The following is an 18,984-nucleotide window of genomic DNA, read 5'->3' on the forward strand; positions in this document are numbered from 1 at the left end:
TAATTAATTATTTTGTTAAAATATATTTCTTTATGAGCAAAGCCTTTTTAATTAGAAATACTGTCTGAAATTTAATTGTGTGATGATAAAATGAGTTGAAATAATGAAAAATAAAACTGCAAATGTGAGATATGAAATGAAAATAAGTTATTAAAAAAAATGCCATAGAATTCCCTGACAAATATAAAACAAATATAACAATTTTATGTAAATAAAACTAACAACTATGCACTTTTTCAACTTTTATTTCATTAAAGGGTTAGTTCACCCAAAAATTAGAATTCTGTCATTAATGACTTACCCTCATGTCGTTCGACACCAGTAAGACCTCCGTTCATCTTCAGAACACAAATTAAGATATTTTAGTTGAAATCTGATGGCTCTGAAAGGCCTCCATTGACACAATGGCACTTTACACTCTCAAGACCCTTAAAAGGTACTAAAGACGTCGTTACAAAGTCCATCTCACTACAGTGGTTCTAAAATAACTTTATGAATCGGCGACAATAGTTTTTGTGCACAAAAAAACCCTAAATAACGACTTATATAATGATGACGATTTCAAAACAAGGAATGATGAAGCTTCGAAACGTTATGAATCAGCGAGTCGATTCAGCGGTTTGAATCGCCAAATTTCAGCAGTTTGGCACGCGATCCGAATCATCATTCGACTCACTGATTCATAACGCTTCGAAGCTTCATGAGGCCTTGTTTTGAAATCGTCATCACTATATAAGTCGTTATTTAGGGTTTTTTTGTGCACAAAAACTATTCTTGCCAATTCATAAAGTTATTTTAGAACCACTGTAGTGAGATGGACTTTGTAACGACGTCTTTAGTACCTTTTAAGGGTCTTGAGAGTGTAAAGTGCCATTGTGCCATTGGAGGCCTTTCAGAGCCATCAGATTTCAACTAAAATATCTTAATTTCTGTTCCGAAGATGAACGGAGGTCTTATGGGTGTCGAACGACATGAGGGTAAGTAATTAATGACAGAATTTTCATTTTTGGGTGAACTAACCCTTTAATGTGTAATCAACATAATACCTACATATTCTGGGTGTCTTTGTTTTCTTTAATTGAACTCTTTAAATTCTTATAACACGTACACAAATTTTGATTTGTTCCATGCAAGAAAGAATATAGGAGGAGTTATGACATCCTTACAGGTGACTGGCAGATTACTGTGAAAGTGAAACTAAACCAATGTACAACAAACTGGAAGCCTTGGAACCAGAGTATTTGGGACATCACAAGTTCTGTGAGCACAGTTGATATGCCCTCACAGGTAAGTGATTAAAAATAGAGGGTGTTTTATTAAACAGGACAACAGATACACTTTGGCTAACAGATGCGTAATTTGTTGTTTTTTTATGCCACAGACATAAAAGACATGCTGCACTTGAGATTATGAGCACTCTGAAAAAGAAAGAAGTGATCCAGACAAGTCAGACCTGTTAGTCTGTGAACTTTGCAACTAACCAGTAAGCAGCATTACACTGTGTTGACAATGTGACTAATGCCAAGTTTTTCATGTAGCCAATAGTTGTATCTCTTTAAACTCATTTTTGATCACCAAAATTACATATTTAAATGTTTTTTTCTGCCTTAAAATAGCTTGAATGTAACTCTACACCCTTGCTTCATTTAATATATGTGGATCTATTAATATGCAAATTAGCCTTGCCTACACTCAATCACACCAACTCAGAATACTTGATCCACTGTCAACTTTACTGTAGTAAATGATACACGTTGGCAAGTGGAAATACTGGTTTAATTCAGCCAAATACACTATATTGCCAAAAGTTTTGGGATGCCTGCCTTTCAATGCACTTGAACTTTAATGACATCCTCTGTTTAATCCTGTTCTTTAATATGGAGTTGGACCACCCTTTGCAGCTATAACAGCTTCAACTCTTCTGGGAAGGCTTTCCACAAGGTTTAGGAAAAATTCCACAAAGAATTTTTGACCATTCTTCTAGAAGCGCATTTGTGAGGTCAGGCACTGATGTTGGATGAGAAGGCCTGGCTCGCAGTCGCCACTCTAATTCATCCCAAATGTTTTCTATCGGGTTGAGGTCAGGACTCTGTGCAGGCCAATCAAGTTCCTCCACACCAAACTCGCTCATCCATGTCTTTATGGACCTTGCTTTGTGCACTGCTGCAGTCATGTTGGAACAGGAAGGGGCCATCCCCAAACTGTTCCCACAAAGTTAGGAGCATGAAATTGTCCAAAATGGTAAAAGGTATGCTGAAGCATTAAGAGTTCCTTTCACTGGAACTAAGGGGCCAAGACCAACCCCTGAAAAACAACCCCCCACACCATAATCCCCCCTCCACCAAACTTTACACTTGGCAGAATGCAGTCAGTCAAGTACCGTTCTCCTGGCAACCACCAAACCCAGACTCGTCCATCAGATTGATAGACAGAAACGCGTGATTGGTCACTCCAGAGAACACGTCTCCACTGCTCTAGAGTCCAGTGGCGGTGTGCTTTACACCACTGCATCCGACGCTTTGCATTGCACTTGGTGATGTAAGGCTCGGATGAGCTGCTTGGCCATTGAAACCCATTACATGAAGCTCTTTATGCACTGTTCTTGAGCTAATCTGGAGGCCACACAAAATGTTAAGGTCTGTAGCTATTGACTCTGCAGAAAGTTGGCGACTTCTGCGAACTGTGCGCCTCAGCATGCGCTGACCATGCTCTATAATTTTATGTGGCCTACCACTATGTGGCTGAGTTGCTGTTGTTCCCATTTGCTTCCACTTTGTTATAATACCACTAACAGTTGACCATAGAATATTTAGTAGTGAGGAAATTTCACGAATGGACTTATTGCACAGATCACGGTACCACGCTTGAATTCACTGAGCTCCTGAGAGCGACCCATTCTTTCACAAATGTTTGTAAAAGCGTCTGCATGCCTAGATGCTTGATTTTATACACCTGTGGCTATGGAAGTCAATTCAAGTCGCCTTCATTTATATAGCGCTTTTTACAATATAGATTGTTTCAAAAGTAGCTTTACAGTAATAATAGAAAATTAATGGAAGAGAGATTGTTTTGGCTGTAAATCAGCTCTGAAAAAGTTATTGTCCAGCTAAATTAAGTTTTTGATTGATTAATTTCCGATGTAAAAAATCATTAGTTATTTACTTTTGGGCCACTTACACAAAACCAACCTCAACCAAAACAGAAAACTCTCAATGCACTCCGGCAGTTGATTTTGATATTCTAGGTATTATCAACTGGCCAGAGTCTTGAGATCGCAATAGACGTGAAGGACTATAATGTGTTAAGAGCTCGTTCAAGTAGTGGGGAGCTAAACCATTTAGTGCTATGTAGGTAATTAGCAAGATTTTAAAATATATGCAATGTTTAATAGGGAGCCAGTGCAGTGTTGACAGAACCAGGCTAATATGGACATACTTCCTGGTTCTACTAAGAACTCGAGCTGTTGCGTTTTGGACCTGCTGGAGTTTATTTATCAAGCGAACATGGCAACCACCCAGTAGAGCATTACAATAATCTAGCCTTGAGGTCATGAATGCATGAACTAACTATTCAGCATTTTGCATTGACAACCATGTCTTATATTAATATCTGATACTAATAATATTCCATGTCAGATATGTTGTAATTTAGATATACTATTAAGATGGAAGAGTGTGGTTTTACAGATGTTCGAAACGTGGCTTTCAAGTGAAAGATTGGTATCAGAGAGCACACCCTGGTTCCTAACTGATGACAAGGACTTAACAGAGCAGCCATCAAGTGTTAGACAGTATTCTAGGTTACTACATGCAGGTTTTTGGTCCAATAATTAGAATCTCTGTTTTTTCAGAATTAAGTAGTAGGAAATTACTAGTCATCCAATTTTTTATATCAGCTATGCATTCCATTCATTTTGTGAATTGGTACGTTTCGTCAGGGTGCGAAGACATATAGAGCTGAGTATCATCAGCATAACAGTGAAAACGAATGCCATGCTTCCTAATGATATCTCGCAAGGGTAGCATGTACAAGGGGAAAAGCAATGGCTCTAGCACTGAGCCTTGCGGTACTCCCTTCTGAACTTGTGATCAATATGATATCTCTTCATAGTGATTGGAACACATTAATTCAATGATTTGGCATGGTGTCCCAATACTTTTGACAATATAGTATATGTTTAAACCAGAAACTGATTCAGAAGAAGTGGAAGAGTGAATTATAAAGGCTTGTCTCAGTCGATGTTTCAGAATTGTAATGCGTTTTATATATATTGCTCTCTACGCCGGATACATAGGCTAACGGTCATTGATATAATTAGCCTTTGGCTAGACTACATTATCAAACAGCTAATAATGTGTTGCTAATGTTACACAAGCCATTCCCGTTCGTCATCTCAGTCTGCCTTCTAAAAAAAAAGCATCCTTAGAAATGCTTTGAACATCATAGAACGCCTGTGGAGAAAGACAGATTATCATAACATCTTAATATACTGTACATAATTTACACACTATAGTGCTAAATGTACCTGATTTTTCATATCAACAGAAAAATGCACAGGGATAACCTGACTTCTCTTGAGACCCCCCTGCTTCACAGCATAATTAATGATATGCTAAAGCCCGCTCGCATGTTTTGAGACTGCAGTTTTAAGAACAATTAAGAAATTGGCAAAAATCAGGAGCATTGATCATGTTTCAAGTGATATGAGATATGTGCTGTGACTTTTTCAGGAAGATGATATGGCAGGATATTTGCCAACACCATCAATCCCAGGAGAGACCAGGAGACAAAGTCTGGAGGAACCTCCAAGTCAGTAAACCAAAGAATGAATTAATGAATTAACAAACGCATTCAGCTAGTAATAATACAGTTTCTTTGCCTCTGCTGCATCAGGCAATCAAAACTAAATTGTGTCATTTTACAATATATTTTTAAAACTACATACAAAATGTCTTGGAGCTCATGCACGAGGTGATAAAAAAGCTGAATCAAAATGGTCATTTACTAGCATATGATTGGATAGAACAATCAAAAAGCAGTGCAGTAGAGCACAACTCAATTTTGTGTGAATCGCCAATAAGAACATTAAAGCCTTGCATAATCATTGCTGCATGCAATATCAATGTTCCATAGGAAAACATAAAATATTGTGATTCATAGGAGGTTTGTGTACCAAAGTCGTTAGAGTGCTTAGAGTAACGTAGAACAATCATAAAAAATATAGGGCTTTACTAAATTAACGTTTCTTTCTTGACTTGACTTTAACTATATAATTCTCTTTTCAGCTTTCATATCCTCAAGTGGTGCTCTGAGTTCTGTTGATCTGGATGTGTTTACCGATCCAGTCTCCCCTGAGAAATGCCTGAAAGAATGCCTGGACAAAAGTCAGCACTGCAGCTGTTCAGTGTGTAATTGGAGATACAGTAAAAGAAGATCTAACCTTAAAATTCACACAAGGAAATCTGAGGTTCTTTGTGACATATGTGATGATAGAAAGTTGAAAGCCTTGAAGTCCTGCCTGGTGTGTCAGACCTCTTACTGTGAAACTCACCTGGAGCCTCATCAGAGAGTCCTGAACTTAAAGAAACCCAAACTGATGGACCCTGTGGACAATATAAAGGACTATATATGCCAGAAACATGAGAGACCTCTGGAGCTGTTCTGTAGAGATGACCAGACATATATATGTGTGTTTTGCACTGATGGAGACCACAAGACTCACAACACTGTTCCTCTAGAGGAGGAGAGTAAAGAGAAGAAGGCATGCATTGCTAACAACATCAAACATATTTAATAACAGTTTTAAATATTCTAACAAGAACACGAAAAAGCCATGTTGATTGAATCAAATGTTTCTGTATAGACTCAGATTATGAAGACAAAGAAAGACATGCAGCAGATGATCCAGGACAGAATCGAGAAGATCCAAGACATCAACCACTCAGCAGAACTCAGAAAAGTGAGCTGAAGATGTTCAATATTTTGTGGATGATTTTTAGATTTGCCTTATACATAAAGCAGATTGGTTAAAACATATTTTTTCAGAAAAGCACAGAGCAAGAGAAAGCAGCCAGTGTTGAGGTCTTCAGCGCTCTGATGCTCTCCATTGAGAGATGCCAGGCTGAGCTGCTGGAGTTGATGGAGGAGAAACAGAAAGCAGCAGAGAAACAGGATGAAGAGCTCATTCAAGAGCTGCAGCAGGAAATCACTGAGCTCAAGATGAGAAACACTGAGCTGGATCATCTCTTACACACTGAGGATCACCTCCACCTCCTACAGGTCAGTGTCTCTCTGTCTGAACACATCACAGGACAACACTCAGAGTCCTCATGCTGAGGGATTTCTCCTCTCTCCTGCTGAAGATTGAGCCATTCCTGTGCAGCCCTCCACTCATCAGGAACTGGCCTGAGATCAGTATGAACACTGATGTGAGTATGGAGAATCTGAGGAGAGCTCTGACTCAGCTGCAGGAGACTCTAGAGGAGAAACTCAGTCAAACTGGTAGGTTAATATTAGCACACAGATTTTACCTGTATTTTATTCTTCTCTGAGAAAACATTTAAGAGTTGCATCACTATAATAATGTAAATAATCATACAATCAGTTTTGATTGCATTATCTGTATCATTAAAGTGTTAAAAGGAATATGTTTTAGGGGGCGTTTACATGACATGCTTTGGCCGCCCATGACCCTGTCCCATTGTTCCTTCCTTGGACCACTTTTGATAGATACTGACCACTGCAGACCGGGAACACCCCACAAGAGCTGCAGTTTTGGAGATGCTCTGACCCAGTCGTCTAGCCATCACAATTTAGCCCTCATCAAACTCACTCAAATCCTTACGCTTGCCCATTTTTCCTGCTTCTAACACATCAACTTTGAGGACAAAATGTTTACTTGCTGCCTAATATATCCCACCCACTAACAGGTGCCGTGACGAAGAGATAATCAGTGTTATTCACTTCACCTGTCAGTTGTCATGTGTGTGTGTGTGTGTGTGTGTGTGTGTGTGTGTGTGTGTGTGTGTGTGTGTGTGTGTGTGTGTGTGTGTGTGTGTGTGTGTGTGTGTGTGAGTGAAAAGGCACATTTTATTCATGTCAAATGGAGTAACCCTAAGAAAACCTAACATTAATGACTTAAATGTGCATGATATATATAATATTTTATTTGTGTTCACAGTGTTGAGGAGGATGCAGCAGTATGCAGGTATATTGTGTCACATTCACAAATATATTTAAATATGATAGCTATAAATATAATCACTTGTTCCAAAAATGTTGGTTAAATATAAAACACGCGTAAATCTTTGCATGTAATGATTGATTGTCATATTCTCTGGTCTCTCTCAGTGGATGTGACTCTGGATCCTGATACAGCTCATCCATATCTCATCCTGTCTGATGATGGGAAACAAGTGAGTCACGGAGACATTAAGCAAAAGCTCCCAAACAACCCGGAGAGGTTTGATAACTGTGTCTGTGTCCTGGGAAAAGAAGGATTCTCTTCAGGGAGGTTTTATTTTGAGGTGCAGGTGAAGGGAAACACCTCCTGGACTTTAGGAGTGGCCAGAGAATCGATTAACAGGAAGGGAATGATCACAATGAGTCCTCAGAATGGTTACTGGACTGTGGCTCTGAGGAATAAGAATGAATACTGGGCTTGTGCTGGTCCCTCTGTCTCTCTGTCTCTGAGAGTGAAACCGCAGAAGGTGGGGGTGTTTGTGGACTATGAGCAGGGTCTGGTCTCCTTCTATGATGTGGAGTCCAGATCTCATATCTTCTCCTACACTGGACAGTCTTTCACTGAGAAACTCTATCTTTATGTTTGTCTATATTGTAAAGGTGATAACGGTCAAATAATCATCTTACCTATTACTCACAGTTAATTGTATGAAGAAACAGTAAGCAGTACTTGCCCTGGCAAAACTGACATGATGTTAATCGCCCAGGCTTCTATAAGGCATCTTTACACAGATGCAATGCCACATAAAAGCCAGTCTTAATTATGCCTGCTCTCACCCACCTCAACCCCTAGTATTAAAGCTTAATTTAAGTAAAAGCTAAGCTGTAAAATGCATTTTGCAACCTTTAAGCAGCATTAAAGGGATAGTTCACCCAAAAATGAAATGTATCCCATAATTTACTCACCCTCAAGCCATCCTAGGGGTACACTATATTGCCAAAAGTATTGGGACACCCCTCCAAATCATTGAGTTCAGGTGTTCCAATCACTTCCATGGTCACAGGTGTATCCACATGTGTATCCGATCTTTCAAATATTCCTATTTAATAATTGTTTAATCGGCACGTCATCCTCAATAAACCTGTCTCCGGCGTGATGCCTCCGATCTTTTAAATATTCCGATCTAACATGACTTCTGACCTGTAAGGTCGCCAGAATCATAATCATACGCTGTTTGTTAATTGGCCAGAGGAGAACTGGCTCCCCGACTGAGGCTGGTTTCTCCCAAGGTTTATTTTTCTCCATTATGCCCCTGATGGAGTTTTGGTTCCTTGCCACTGTTGCCTTTGGCTTGGCTTGCTCAGTTGGGGACACTAAATTTTCAACCAAAATATCCAAATAAATATACTTACTAAACTAAATTAACTATATAAAGTAAATTACTGATCCGCCCGCATTGTCACTGTATGATAATTGAAATGAGCTGATGACATCACTGTTTTCTCCAGAGCAGCTGTACAGCCGAATCAAATTCTGTTGCATTATTTTCCCTCTCTAACACTGTGAAGCTGCTTTGAAACAATTGTAAAAGCGCTATATAAATAAAGTTGACTTGACTTGACCATGATAGGTTGCCACCTGTGCAAAAAGTCCATTCGTGAAATTTCCTCACTACTAAATATTCTACGGTCAGTGGTATTGTTAGTGGTATTATAACAAAGTGGAAGCAATTTGGGTCAACAGCAACTCATCCTTGAAGTGGTAGGCCACGTAAAATCAGAGCGGGGTCAGTGCATGAAACTTTCTGCTGAGTCAATATGTGCAGACCTCCAAATTTCATGTGGCCTTCAGATTAGCTCAAGAACAGTGCATAAAGAGCTTCATGTAATGGGTTTCAATGGCCGAGCAGCTCATCCAAGCCTTACATCACCAAGTGCAATGCAAAGCGTTGGATGCAGTGGTGTAAAGCACACCACCACTGGACTCTAGAGCAGTGGAGACGTGTTCTCCGGAGTGACCAATCACGCTTCTCTGTCTGGGAATCTGATGGACGAGTCTGGGTTTGGCGGTTGCCATTGGTTACCACAGTTATGTGTTTTGTTCAAAATATGATATGTGGCTATGGAATTTATTGATTCATTAACTTTAATATAATGGATTTTCTTTCTAAATTTTCAGACTATAATTTTTTATAAACATTACTATCATCAAAGTTCACTCTGGATTAGCTGCAGTTCTTTCTAGCCGAATAATTAGGCCAGTTGAGTTCTAACCATCCCACTGCGCACAGAATATCCCACAGGCACCGTGTCGAATGTGGACGAGGTCGAACTGGAAGCCATGTTAATCTTGGACTAAATCGGCCACCGTAGGAGTTGAAACGAAATCGGAATTGAGAGGAACAGAAACTAAAATTCACTGGATGGTCATATACCTTTTCACCACTAGATGGGGGAAAATATCACACAGTGTAGCTTTAACTTTAATATAATGGATTTTCTTTCTAAATTTTCAGACTATAATTTTTTATTCAGGTAACAAAGTTAAAGGTAACTTTAACAAGTAACTATATAAATTATTTAATTTCTGAAGAGCTAGCATATGTAAAAACATCATAAATAGAGATTTTTTTTGGTAACATTTGTAATGTCTAAATGTGATTAGTCAAAACAACAAATGCTTTTAACTTTTTGTAATAGACAAAGTGCCTTGGATTGATTCTTTTTTTCTTCATCAAATTTGTATTATAAAAAGTCTGACATTTTGCTGAATTTCAACATTCTTGACCACTATGATAACAAACACACTATATCAAACCATGGCACATTACTAAGCCATAGGCCTGTATGGTATAATATATAAGGGAGATATTATAATATATGGAATTATGCACAAAGAAAGAATGAGCAAAAAACAAGCCAAACTCAAACCTGCATCACGCACATCTTTAGTGTGTTTTGGGTGATACTCATTTGCACTTCTACTTTAGTATTAAAAGTGATGACTTTTACGTTCTAATTGTAGGCTAATTGTCTTGCTCAAGTCGGGCTATGGCAAGCCAAATTACCTTGAAATGTTCCCACCGTTTCTCCTCGTAATTGCATTTTTACTTGTAAGAATTCAATTACAGAGCTCTCTAATTCAATCATTAGTAAGAATGCATTTGAAGAGCTCTTTAATTGAATTAGAGAGCCCTCTAATCATACGTTTTGTTAGTAAGAATTGAATTAGAGAGCTCTGATTTAACTCCTACTAGTAAAATCACGGCGAGGGAACATTATAAGCTAAACCGGCTTGCCATAGTCGCTATCGTGCATATCCGTTTCAAAACAACTGCGGCGCTCTCTGTGCATGCTGTGTACGAGTTCTGCGCAAGCGCCGTGTGAAACGAGGATGTAACAAGGAAGAAGCTTCAGTTGTGCCAACCACCAAAGTCCTCTATTTATCGAGCCTGGCATGAATACATTTCAGTGTAACTGGGGTAAAACCTTAAGCTTCTTCGGTGTTTTTGTTGTGGCACTCGCCGCTGTTTTTCAGTATTTGGAGAATTCGGAGACTGTCGAGATCCTAAGGTGAAGTAGCTATTCATTACGGGCTACTACTGTCACTAATACATTAGGTTATTATGCAAAACTGGTTACTTTGGTGCAGTATCGATGCTTTTTACTTCTTGTATACTAATTGCATTTCCAATATTTTTCTGCCTACGTGATCTATCTGATTCTCGCTCATAGTAGCCGACACAACCACACCTTTAAATGACATGAGGAAAAATATCAATGATAGAAATTAACAATATTAGAAAATAAAAATAAATTGCATGCATGAAATAGGCTCTCACGTGGGCCTGGCTTAGAGGTTTACCACAGTGAAGCTGCTGTAAAATAAACGTCCCGAGACTTGAATGCGACTCTATTGAGCTATTTGGGATTTTGAGCCGCTGATCGAGTTTCGCCTTCAGGAATAACTTGTCTCACGCAGCAGTTATAACTAACAGCACACCTGTTCAATCTAGTACCTCTGCAAATTCTGCAGTGTCATTGTGATGTTGCGAGATTCAAACGGTCATGTGTGCAATCATTTCTTCATTACAGAATGGATCTGAACGCAATGGAAGAGAATTACCGACAGAAGAACAGAACCTGCTTCATTCTCGGCGCTTCTGGCGAGACGGGAAAGGCGCTCCTGAAGGAAACAGTGGAGCGCAACATCTTCTCCAAGATCACTCTCATTGGACGAAGGCAGTTAACCTTTGAGGATAAAGCCTATGAACAATTGGTAATGTGCCAACTTTGCGAAAGTTCTATTTAGTAGTCCATATGTTATGCTATCAGGGATTTAGTTCTTACCATTCATTGGCCTTCTTCTCTTCAGGTGCAAAAGGTGGTTGATTTTGAGAAGCTGGAGGAGTACGCTGAGGCTTTTCAGGGCCATGATGTGGGATACTGCTGTCTAGGAACAACCAAAGCCAAAGCAGGAGCTGTATGTTTCAGTTTTCATCTTTATGTACTGTATTAATGCAAGAAGGACTTTTCTCCTGAACCTCAGTTGAAAATGCATGAAATTAGGTTCTGCTGTTTCGACTCCAAAAATTCGTAAGCAAACTTTTGTATAATAACAAAGATTAATATTGTTGGGAATAAATGCTGAAAAATTGGCAATGTAAGTAAAGATAGTTATAGATTATATTGATGAACTATGTGTTTTTCATACAATGAAAGAGATTGGTTTAAAGGCACAAGATTTTTGGATTAAAATATCCACAATCCACTAGAACAGTGTTATATATTTAGTTGACTTGCGTGCTTACATTATCCCAAATGTTTCCAAGAATGTTTAAATCCAGAGAAATAAGCACCAGGGTGTCCGTGCGTCGCCTATCACTGACATCTTACCCACGTTATTTCCGTAGAAACCATGGAGACACCTAAGATGCTTTAATATAGTATGTTGGATACACGCATCGTGTTTATATAGCTCAACACAGTTAGTCTCATTGTTTAAATCTTGTTTTCTTGATTTACCGCGAGTACCATGTTTTACCATGGCTAATATTGATCTAGCTTACTGCAGTGTGCAACAAGCGTCTCATAGTAGCCGCAGAGCGAACACAGAGAAAAGCATTATAACATAACTTTCAACACACTCAAATAACTTATCTAATATGATAAAAGAGCGCTGCGTACCCATGAGCGGAAGAAGCGGAAGCGGTCGTCTGCAGCATAATAAAAGCTCTGCGAAATCAAGGCGTCATCAATCTACGCCTTTGTTTTGAATAAGCGACCTCTAGCAGCGAAAAGTTACATATTGTGGCTTTAATCAACAGAAAATCTGAATGTTATCTGACCCACATAAATAATTTAAGTTGATTTGTAATTTGTTCCATTTTGAATGGGCTACAGGAAGGGTTTTTTCGAGTGGATCATGACTACGTACTCAAGTCTGCAGAACTTGCCAAAGCAGGAGGTTGTTCCCATTTTCACCTAGAATCCTCCAAAGGTGCAGATAAAACCAGCAGCTTTCTCTACCTGAAAACTAAGGTATTACAACACCCTATGCAACATATGGTCAGCCTAGATTTGTTTTCTTTTTATGGCTAATCTTGTATTTTAATGCCATGCCAATGCATGTACTGGTGTATTTATAGGGACAGGTTGAAGCAGAAATTGAAGACCTCGGGTTTGAGCGTTTCTCCATCTATCGACCAGCGTGAGTCCTTCTACTTTTTTCCTGGATTGCTGATCCAAGGAATCAAATCTGTTGTGATTTCTGAGGTCATAGAAATTGATGTATGTTGTGCATGTCTGTTTGTCCACGATAATTTCCAGCGTCCGTTTTTACATCCATTTTTGCAGAGCGTTATATTATATGATCACGCTCTTATTCATGTAAATGCTTCTAAGCGCGACAAGACACAAGAGAACGTGTGTGTGTGTGTGTGTGTGTGTGTGTGTGTGTGTGTGTGTGTGTGTGTGTGTGTGTGTGTGTGTGTGTGTGTCCTGTCTGTGTGGCTGCGTGCATCTCATGTCAGCTAATCGAGGGAGTGTCTCTGACACACTCACACACACACTCGACGCACAGACAGACTCGCAGTTAATTTATGCAGTTAAGAAAGGGGTTTTGATAACTATTACATTTCTGTATATGTCTAACAGGGAAGGCACAGGGAAAAATGACATTTATTATAATGGGGTTATGTAAAGATTCTTTAAAGTTTTCCCAGGCATTTTTTGTTAACAGACTGAGAGTCCATTGCTTTTTTTGTTGTTGGTTGTTTTACATTTACATGTATGCATTACATTTACGTTTTGTTCATTTATTGTGGATATTTCAAATGCTTTCCGTTTTCAGTGTTAAATAGTCTTTAGAAATAAAAGTTTATTGATCTTTGAAAAGGTGTACCTGCATTATTATGTCATTATCATTATTTTAGATGAAAATGGTCTCAGAACGACAATATTATAGTTTATCGCAATAATTTCTTGGCCAATTTATCGTCCAGCAAAATTTGTTATCGTGACAGGCCTATTTGTTCAGATATTTTTCAAATCACCTCTTGTTCTGTAGCTCATATTTGGTTGTTTATTTCTAGGGTGCTCCTAGTGGACAGACAGGAGAGCCGGCCGACTGAGTGGATGGCCCGGAAATTTCTTGGTGCATTCTCCTCCGTTTTCCCTACCGCAATGTCCATCCCCATCACATCAGTCGGTAGAGCTATGCTTGTCAACACACTTCAAGATGGAGAGCAGAAAGTGGAGATTCTTGAAAACAAGGCCATATACAATCTTGGTAACATTGGAGACAAAAAATAACACTTTCATTTTCACGTTTTTTTAATTAAGTGCAATTCTGGCATGGTGTGATTTGTGAGCAAGATAAGCCAAAATATTGTTTTAATGCAGTTTACTTGAATTGAATTATCATATTGAGTATTTTACAAACATATTTAAAAATGTTTAGTACTCATTTGTACTAAATAAGGGTTATATGTGCTTTTCTATGCTTCGCTTTGGATTCTGGTGCTTTTTTTGTTATTTAATTGTATATTGATCTGGAAAAAATAAATTATATTCATACTTGATCTCAACTATTGTGTATATAGTAATATTATTTTGTGTGCTATGTCTGAAAAGTGGATTAAAATGTTCAACTTTAGTTGTTCATGATCAGTGTTGGGTGTAATGAATTACTAAGTAATTTAATAACTTTTGAAAAGTAAAGTAAGGGATTACTCTCTTTTTTGTGTCATTTAATTAGTTACGTCTGATGTACTTTATATACTATAGAACAGTTCTATATAAAACAATATTGGATTTAACATCACAATTCTGGTTGAGGTTGATATAAAAGTATGATTAGAAAGTAATTAGTAATGCAGTACTTTTTAGAGAAAGTTATTAGTAAAGTAATCCGATTACACTGTTGAAGATGTAATTAGCTAGTAATCAATTACTTTTTTTAGAGTAACTTACCCAACACTGTTCATGATGAAAACATAATTTGCCTAAATAGTAACAATTTTTCTGACACAAGCATTTATTAGCTTTATACTGTAACAAATACTGCCCAAACTATTTAGCATACAGTTTAGTTGCATTCAGAACATCTATCTTTGAACGTTATTAACCCATTAACTTTGGGATTCTGAGATTCTTTTAAACAGCACTGAAAGAGTTCACATGTGTGCTTGACACTTGATGCTTTTCCTTCCTGTCTAACTTAATAATGCCATTCAAATTATAGTTTTGTAAAGAAAATACACACAAAAGGGGAATAAATAAACGCAAAAGTTAGTGCACAATTTAAGTACAAGCCCTACAATAAAAATATAATATGATTATATGTTTATAAGCCTTACAATATTAATTATAATACAATGTTACATCCTAAGTTTTAACTGGTATGTAATGTGTGTTATTCTAAACACAAGATACGTCTGGGCCAGTCATTGTGGTGGCTTGTAGAGGAACCTAAATAAAGGACTTTTTATTTTATTTCATATGTTTTATTAGTAGGTTACAGAAAGAGACACTGGGGTATTTGAGGCTACTGTAACTGCATGTGCTGTATGTCATTATTGAGAAAACAGCGACCTCAAATGGCGACAAAGGGGAAGTACACCTGAATAAGAATGACCCGGATGAAAAAAACTCGAACTCAAGGGACTACGACAACATGGCAGCGTGCACAGGTACACGTGAATGTTTGAAATGTGTAATATTATATTTGCTTTAACTTATAATGCGTTTTAAACCGCGTTCATTTAACGGTTTGAAGAGTATATTTTAACACACTTCGGCATTTCCAAATGGTATAGGTTAATTACAAATCTCCGCTAAAGCTAATTACCGTCAATAGTTCTGACCGGTTGTTTAGAAGATGTTGAATGAATGTGTTATCAAAGACACTTAGTTGTTTCTTGCCTCGTAGGTGCTAACGAGTGCGAGGTGTGTGAGGATGTGCCCGAGCTGTCTGACAGTGATGATGAACAGTGGCAGTCCATGGAGGAGGGATCTGAACTCATAACAGTCCCGTGTGTGCTGTGTGACAGGTGACTTTCAGTACAACCTTTCATGAGGATTCTTCCTCAGAGAAATCTCAAAGATAACTTACTAGAGACAGGTTTGGAGGATTGTGATCCGTTAATGTTGGTTTCACACTTTTAACCCACATGAAAAAATACTATAGTATATTATAGTAAAATTACTCTAGTAAATACTATAGTGTTTTTGAACCATACTATAGTAAAGATACTACAGTAAATTGTAGTATATTATAGTATTTACTACACTTTGTTAATTTACTGTAGTATATTTACTATAGTACGGTTCAAAAACACTAGTATTTACTAGAGTAATTTTTACTATACTATAGTATTTTTTCATGTGGGAATTGTCTGAAATCTCCAAATATTACAGCTATAAATGTATGATTATGTGTGATTTTGGAAATACAGCATGTTGTTTACAAATTAAATTAATTGGCTTTTATATAGCCAAAATAAATTGATAAAATATCAGAACAAATGTGCTTATCTTTTTAATGTGAGATGTATAAATCTAAAGAGAAGCATTTTTATTTCAAGTCAAATTGTTTTCAAAAGCAACAATAAAGATGCACTAATGTACGGTACAATAATTGATATATGAGCCATGCTATTTTATTATTGTTGGTATGCTATAAAAGTTTTGTATTAATATTTTGAGTTAGCCTTTTTATATTTTCCTTTTTCATTTGTTTTTTTATTTTATTTTTTATAATTATGCTGTGTGTTAAGTTTTTGTGTGCGTAATATTTCTATTTAGGTTTGATTTATTAAATTTTTAGGTCAGTTATTTTTTTTTCCAGTTAGTGATTTTAGGGCTTCAACTTTAGTTTCGTTTATTTCCAAAGCAACATTTCTAGGTTAGCTTTTAAATATTCAATTTTATTTAAACTTTATTTCAATGAAGTATAGTTTTATTTTAACAATAATAACTCTGATCTGAACGCTATGAATATTTTTTATTAACTGAACAGAATTTTTTTGTTAATAAGTACAAAACTGGATTAGGTTCTCTTCATTAGCTGTTTTATGAAAATTAATTAATTAATTTAGATTATTTAGCCAAACTGTCCCTTCATGTTCTGTCAGAATTAGTATTTTTGGCTGAACTAATCTTTTAAGAGCTGTAATTTTTTTTTTTTGTACAATTCAAGGCACATACAGCTTATCTATAACATTAAGATGAGAGGTTTTTGTTTGTCCTCACTTTAAACAGGACTCTCACCTCTGTTTCTGAAACATTACAACACTGCAAGGCCGATCATGGTGTGGATATTCCAGAACTTGTCCAAAAACACAGTAAGTTTTACAAATTAAGGACTGCTCAGTGTGCTGAGGGATCTCTGATGTATCTAAATATAATGTTTTAATTCCTCTTTAGGGCTTGATGATTATAGCTACATAAAGATGATAAACTACATTAGGAGTTCCGTAAGTGTCCATTTCATTCATATGGTTCACATGGATATTGGGGATAAAATGACAAGACGCCTGGCTAAGTTTGTGTTGTGTGTGTTGTTTTATAGAAATGTTCTGCAGAGAGTTTGTTACTGGCTTCAAATGGCCCACTGCCTTGGAACAGTGATGAATATATGAAGCCTGTTTTACCAGATGACCCATTACTGCAGATAGGTATGAGAAACACACACACGCACACACACGTGTCTGGTTCAATAACTTTGTGAGGACTTTCCATAGACATAATGGTTTTTATACTGTACCAACTGTATATTCTCTCCCCTTACACTAACCCTACCCATCAGACACAATTTTCTGCTTTTTCACATTTTCAAAAAACTCATTCTGTGTGATTTATAAGCTTGTTTCCAAATAGGGACCTCAATTTAGGTCTCCAGAGTGACACGACACACACAAACACACACACGCTGTTCAAAAGTTTAGGGTCAGTAAGATTTTTTTTTTAATACTTTTGCAAGAAATCTCTTATGTTCACCAAGGCTGCATTTACTTGATTAAAAATTCAGTAAAAACAGTAATTTTGTAAATATAAAATAAGCATTAAAATAATACTTTCAATTTGAATATATTTTAAGATGTAATAAGCTGAATTTTCAGCATCATTATTCTAGTCTTCAGAGTCCTTCATATTAGAAATTAATCTAACTTGCTTATTTGCTGCTCAAGAAAAAACTGTTGTGCTGCTTAATATTTTTGTGGAATCGTGATGCTTTCTTTGCAGGTTTCTTTGATGAATAGAAAGTTCAAAAGAGCATAATAACTTTTAGTAGATAAGTAAGCAAGGCTTTATTTATGTAGCACCTTTTAAAAACAGTGTTTACAAAGTGCTTTACAGATACGAAATACATGTGTGCATTCACAGAAAAGAAAAACAGAGAGTTATGTAATTTCTCATTTTGAGAAAGTTAGCATTTGTGCAGCTGTATTGTGAACTCTTTGTAAGTGTTTAATGGAGCTCTTTGGTAACCCAGCAAAAACACTATTGCAATAGTCAGGTCTAGATGTAACAAATGCATGAACAACTTTCTTATTATCAGAAGGGGAGAGAATATCACATATTTCTGAGATTTTTCTGAGATGTTATGCTGTTTTAGTAACAACGCTAATATGTTTTTTTTTAAACTGAGTTCACTGTCAAACATGATTCCTAAGTTCTTGCCCCGAGACTCAAGATATGGAACAATATATGGTTCTCCCTGCATCATTATGATAACCAATACCTATGTCTTATCTTTGTTTAGCTGTAGAAAGCTCTGTGACATCCACAATTGTATGCTCTGGAAATTGAACTGTGGGAAAATGAAAGATAAAGTTGTGTGTTACCTGCATACTAGTGAGAGGAAATGTTGTACTGATATTCACACCAGCTAAAGGAAGGTTAAATAACAGAGGTCCCAAAATCGAGCCTTGAGGAACACCCCAAGATATAACATAATGCCTCGAGGTGAAGGTACCCAGTGCAGTGTAGTATTCCATGCTACTTAAGTAGGATCTGAGCCAGTCTAAGACAGGACCTGATTACCCACTTCTGTAGTCGGTCGAGTAGAGTCTCATGATCAATAGTGTTAAAAGCATCGTATTTCTAAGGTACCTGAGTCCCAAATAACTTGCAGATTGTTTAAAACCTCAATCAAGGCTGTTTCCGGTGTAACATTATGCATGTCTTTACTGTCACTTTTGATCAATTTAACGGGTCTTTGCTGAATAAAAGTATTTGTCAAAAGCAAATCTTTACTGACCACAACATTTTGAATGGTGGGATATGGCTACACATGGT

The 18,984-nt window shown here is 37.2% G+C and overlaps 3 protein-coding genes across 5 annotated transcripts in view; all 3 read left to right on the forward strand.

The window, feature by feature from the left end:
• Window positions 1-1,207: 1,207 nt before the first annotated feature.
• On the forward strand, window positions 1,208-7,886 carry LOC307118382 (zinc finger protein RFP-like; the record flags this gene model as incomplete). The annotated part of the gene is made up of 9 exons (XM_079803994.1): window positions 1,208-1,287; window positions 1,382-1,483; window positions 4,731-4,809; window positions 5,286-5,761; window positions 5,864-5,959; window positions 6,046-6,279; window positions 6,363-6,501; window positions 7,181-7,207; window positions 7,351-7,886. Exons 3-9 carry the CDS (start codon window positions 4,740-4,742, stop codon window positions 7,884-7,886), a joined length of 1,578 nt encoding a protein of 525 aa, XP_079660120.1. The 5' UTR covers window positions 1,208-1,287; window positions 1,382-1,483; window positions 4,731-4,739.
• A 2,659-nt stretch (window positions 7,887-10,545) lies between these two features.
• htatip2 (HIV-1 Tat interactive protein 2) lies at window positions 10,546-14,430 on the forward strand. Of its 2 annotated transcripts, none has more exons than XM_079842826.1 (6): window positions 10,546-10,755; window positions 11,278-11,461; window positions 11,558-11,665; window positions 12,586-12,723; window positions 12,831-12,892; window positions 13,776-14,430. In XM_079842826.1, the coding sequence occupies exons 1-6, from the start codon at window positions 10,640-10,642 to the stop codon at window positions 13,993-13,995; spliced, it is 828 nt and encodes a 275-aa protein (XP_079698952.1). In that variant the 5' UTR covers window positions 10,546-10,639; the 3' UTR covers window positions 13,996-14,430. The 2 variants fall into 2 exon arrangements, with proteins under 2 accessions (XP_079698952.1, XP_079698953.1); XM_079842827.1 differs by having other exon boundaries at window positions 10,553-10,664; window positions 13,776-14,268.
• Window positions 14,431-15,322: 892 nt separating this feature from the next.
• Window positions 15,323-18,984, forward strand: part of prmt3 (protein arginine methyltransferase 3) — a 79,098-nt gene continuing 75,436 nt past the window's right edge. The window contains exons 1-5 of one of the 2 annotated variants that reach the window (XM_079839105.1): window positions 15,323-15,374; window positions 15,614-15,734; window positions 16,945-17,027; window positions 17,110-17,159; window positions 17,255-17,360. In XM_079839105.1, coding sequence (XP_079695231.1) covers window positions 15,359-15,374; window positions 15,614-15,734; window positions 16,945-17,027; window positions 17,110-17,159; window positions 17,255-17,360 — 376 coding nt within the window. In that variant the 5' untranslated portion in view covers window positions 15,323-15,358. The remainder of the gene's footprint in view (window positions 15,375-15,613; window positions 15,735-16,944; window positions 17,028-17,109; window positions 17,160-17,254; window positions 17,361-18,984) is intronic. The other variant, XM_079839106.1, reaches the window with a different exon arrangement.

This window comes from Gobio gobio (assembly GCF_949357685.1).
Source record: "Gobio gobio genome assembly, chromosome: 2".
NCBI classification, from domain to species: domain Eukaryota; kingdom Metazoa; phylum Chordata; class Actinopteri; order Cypriniformes; family Gobionidae; genus Gobio; species Gobio gobio.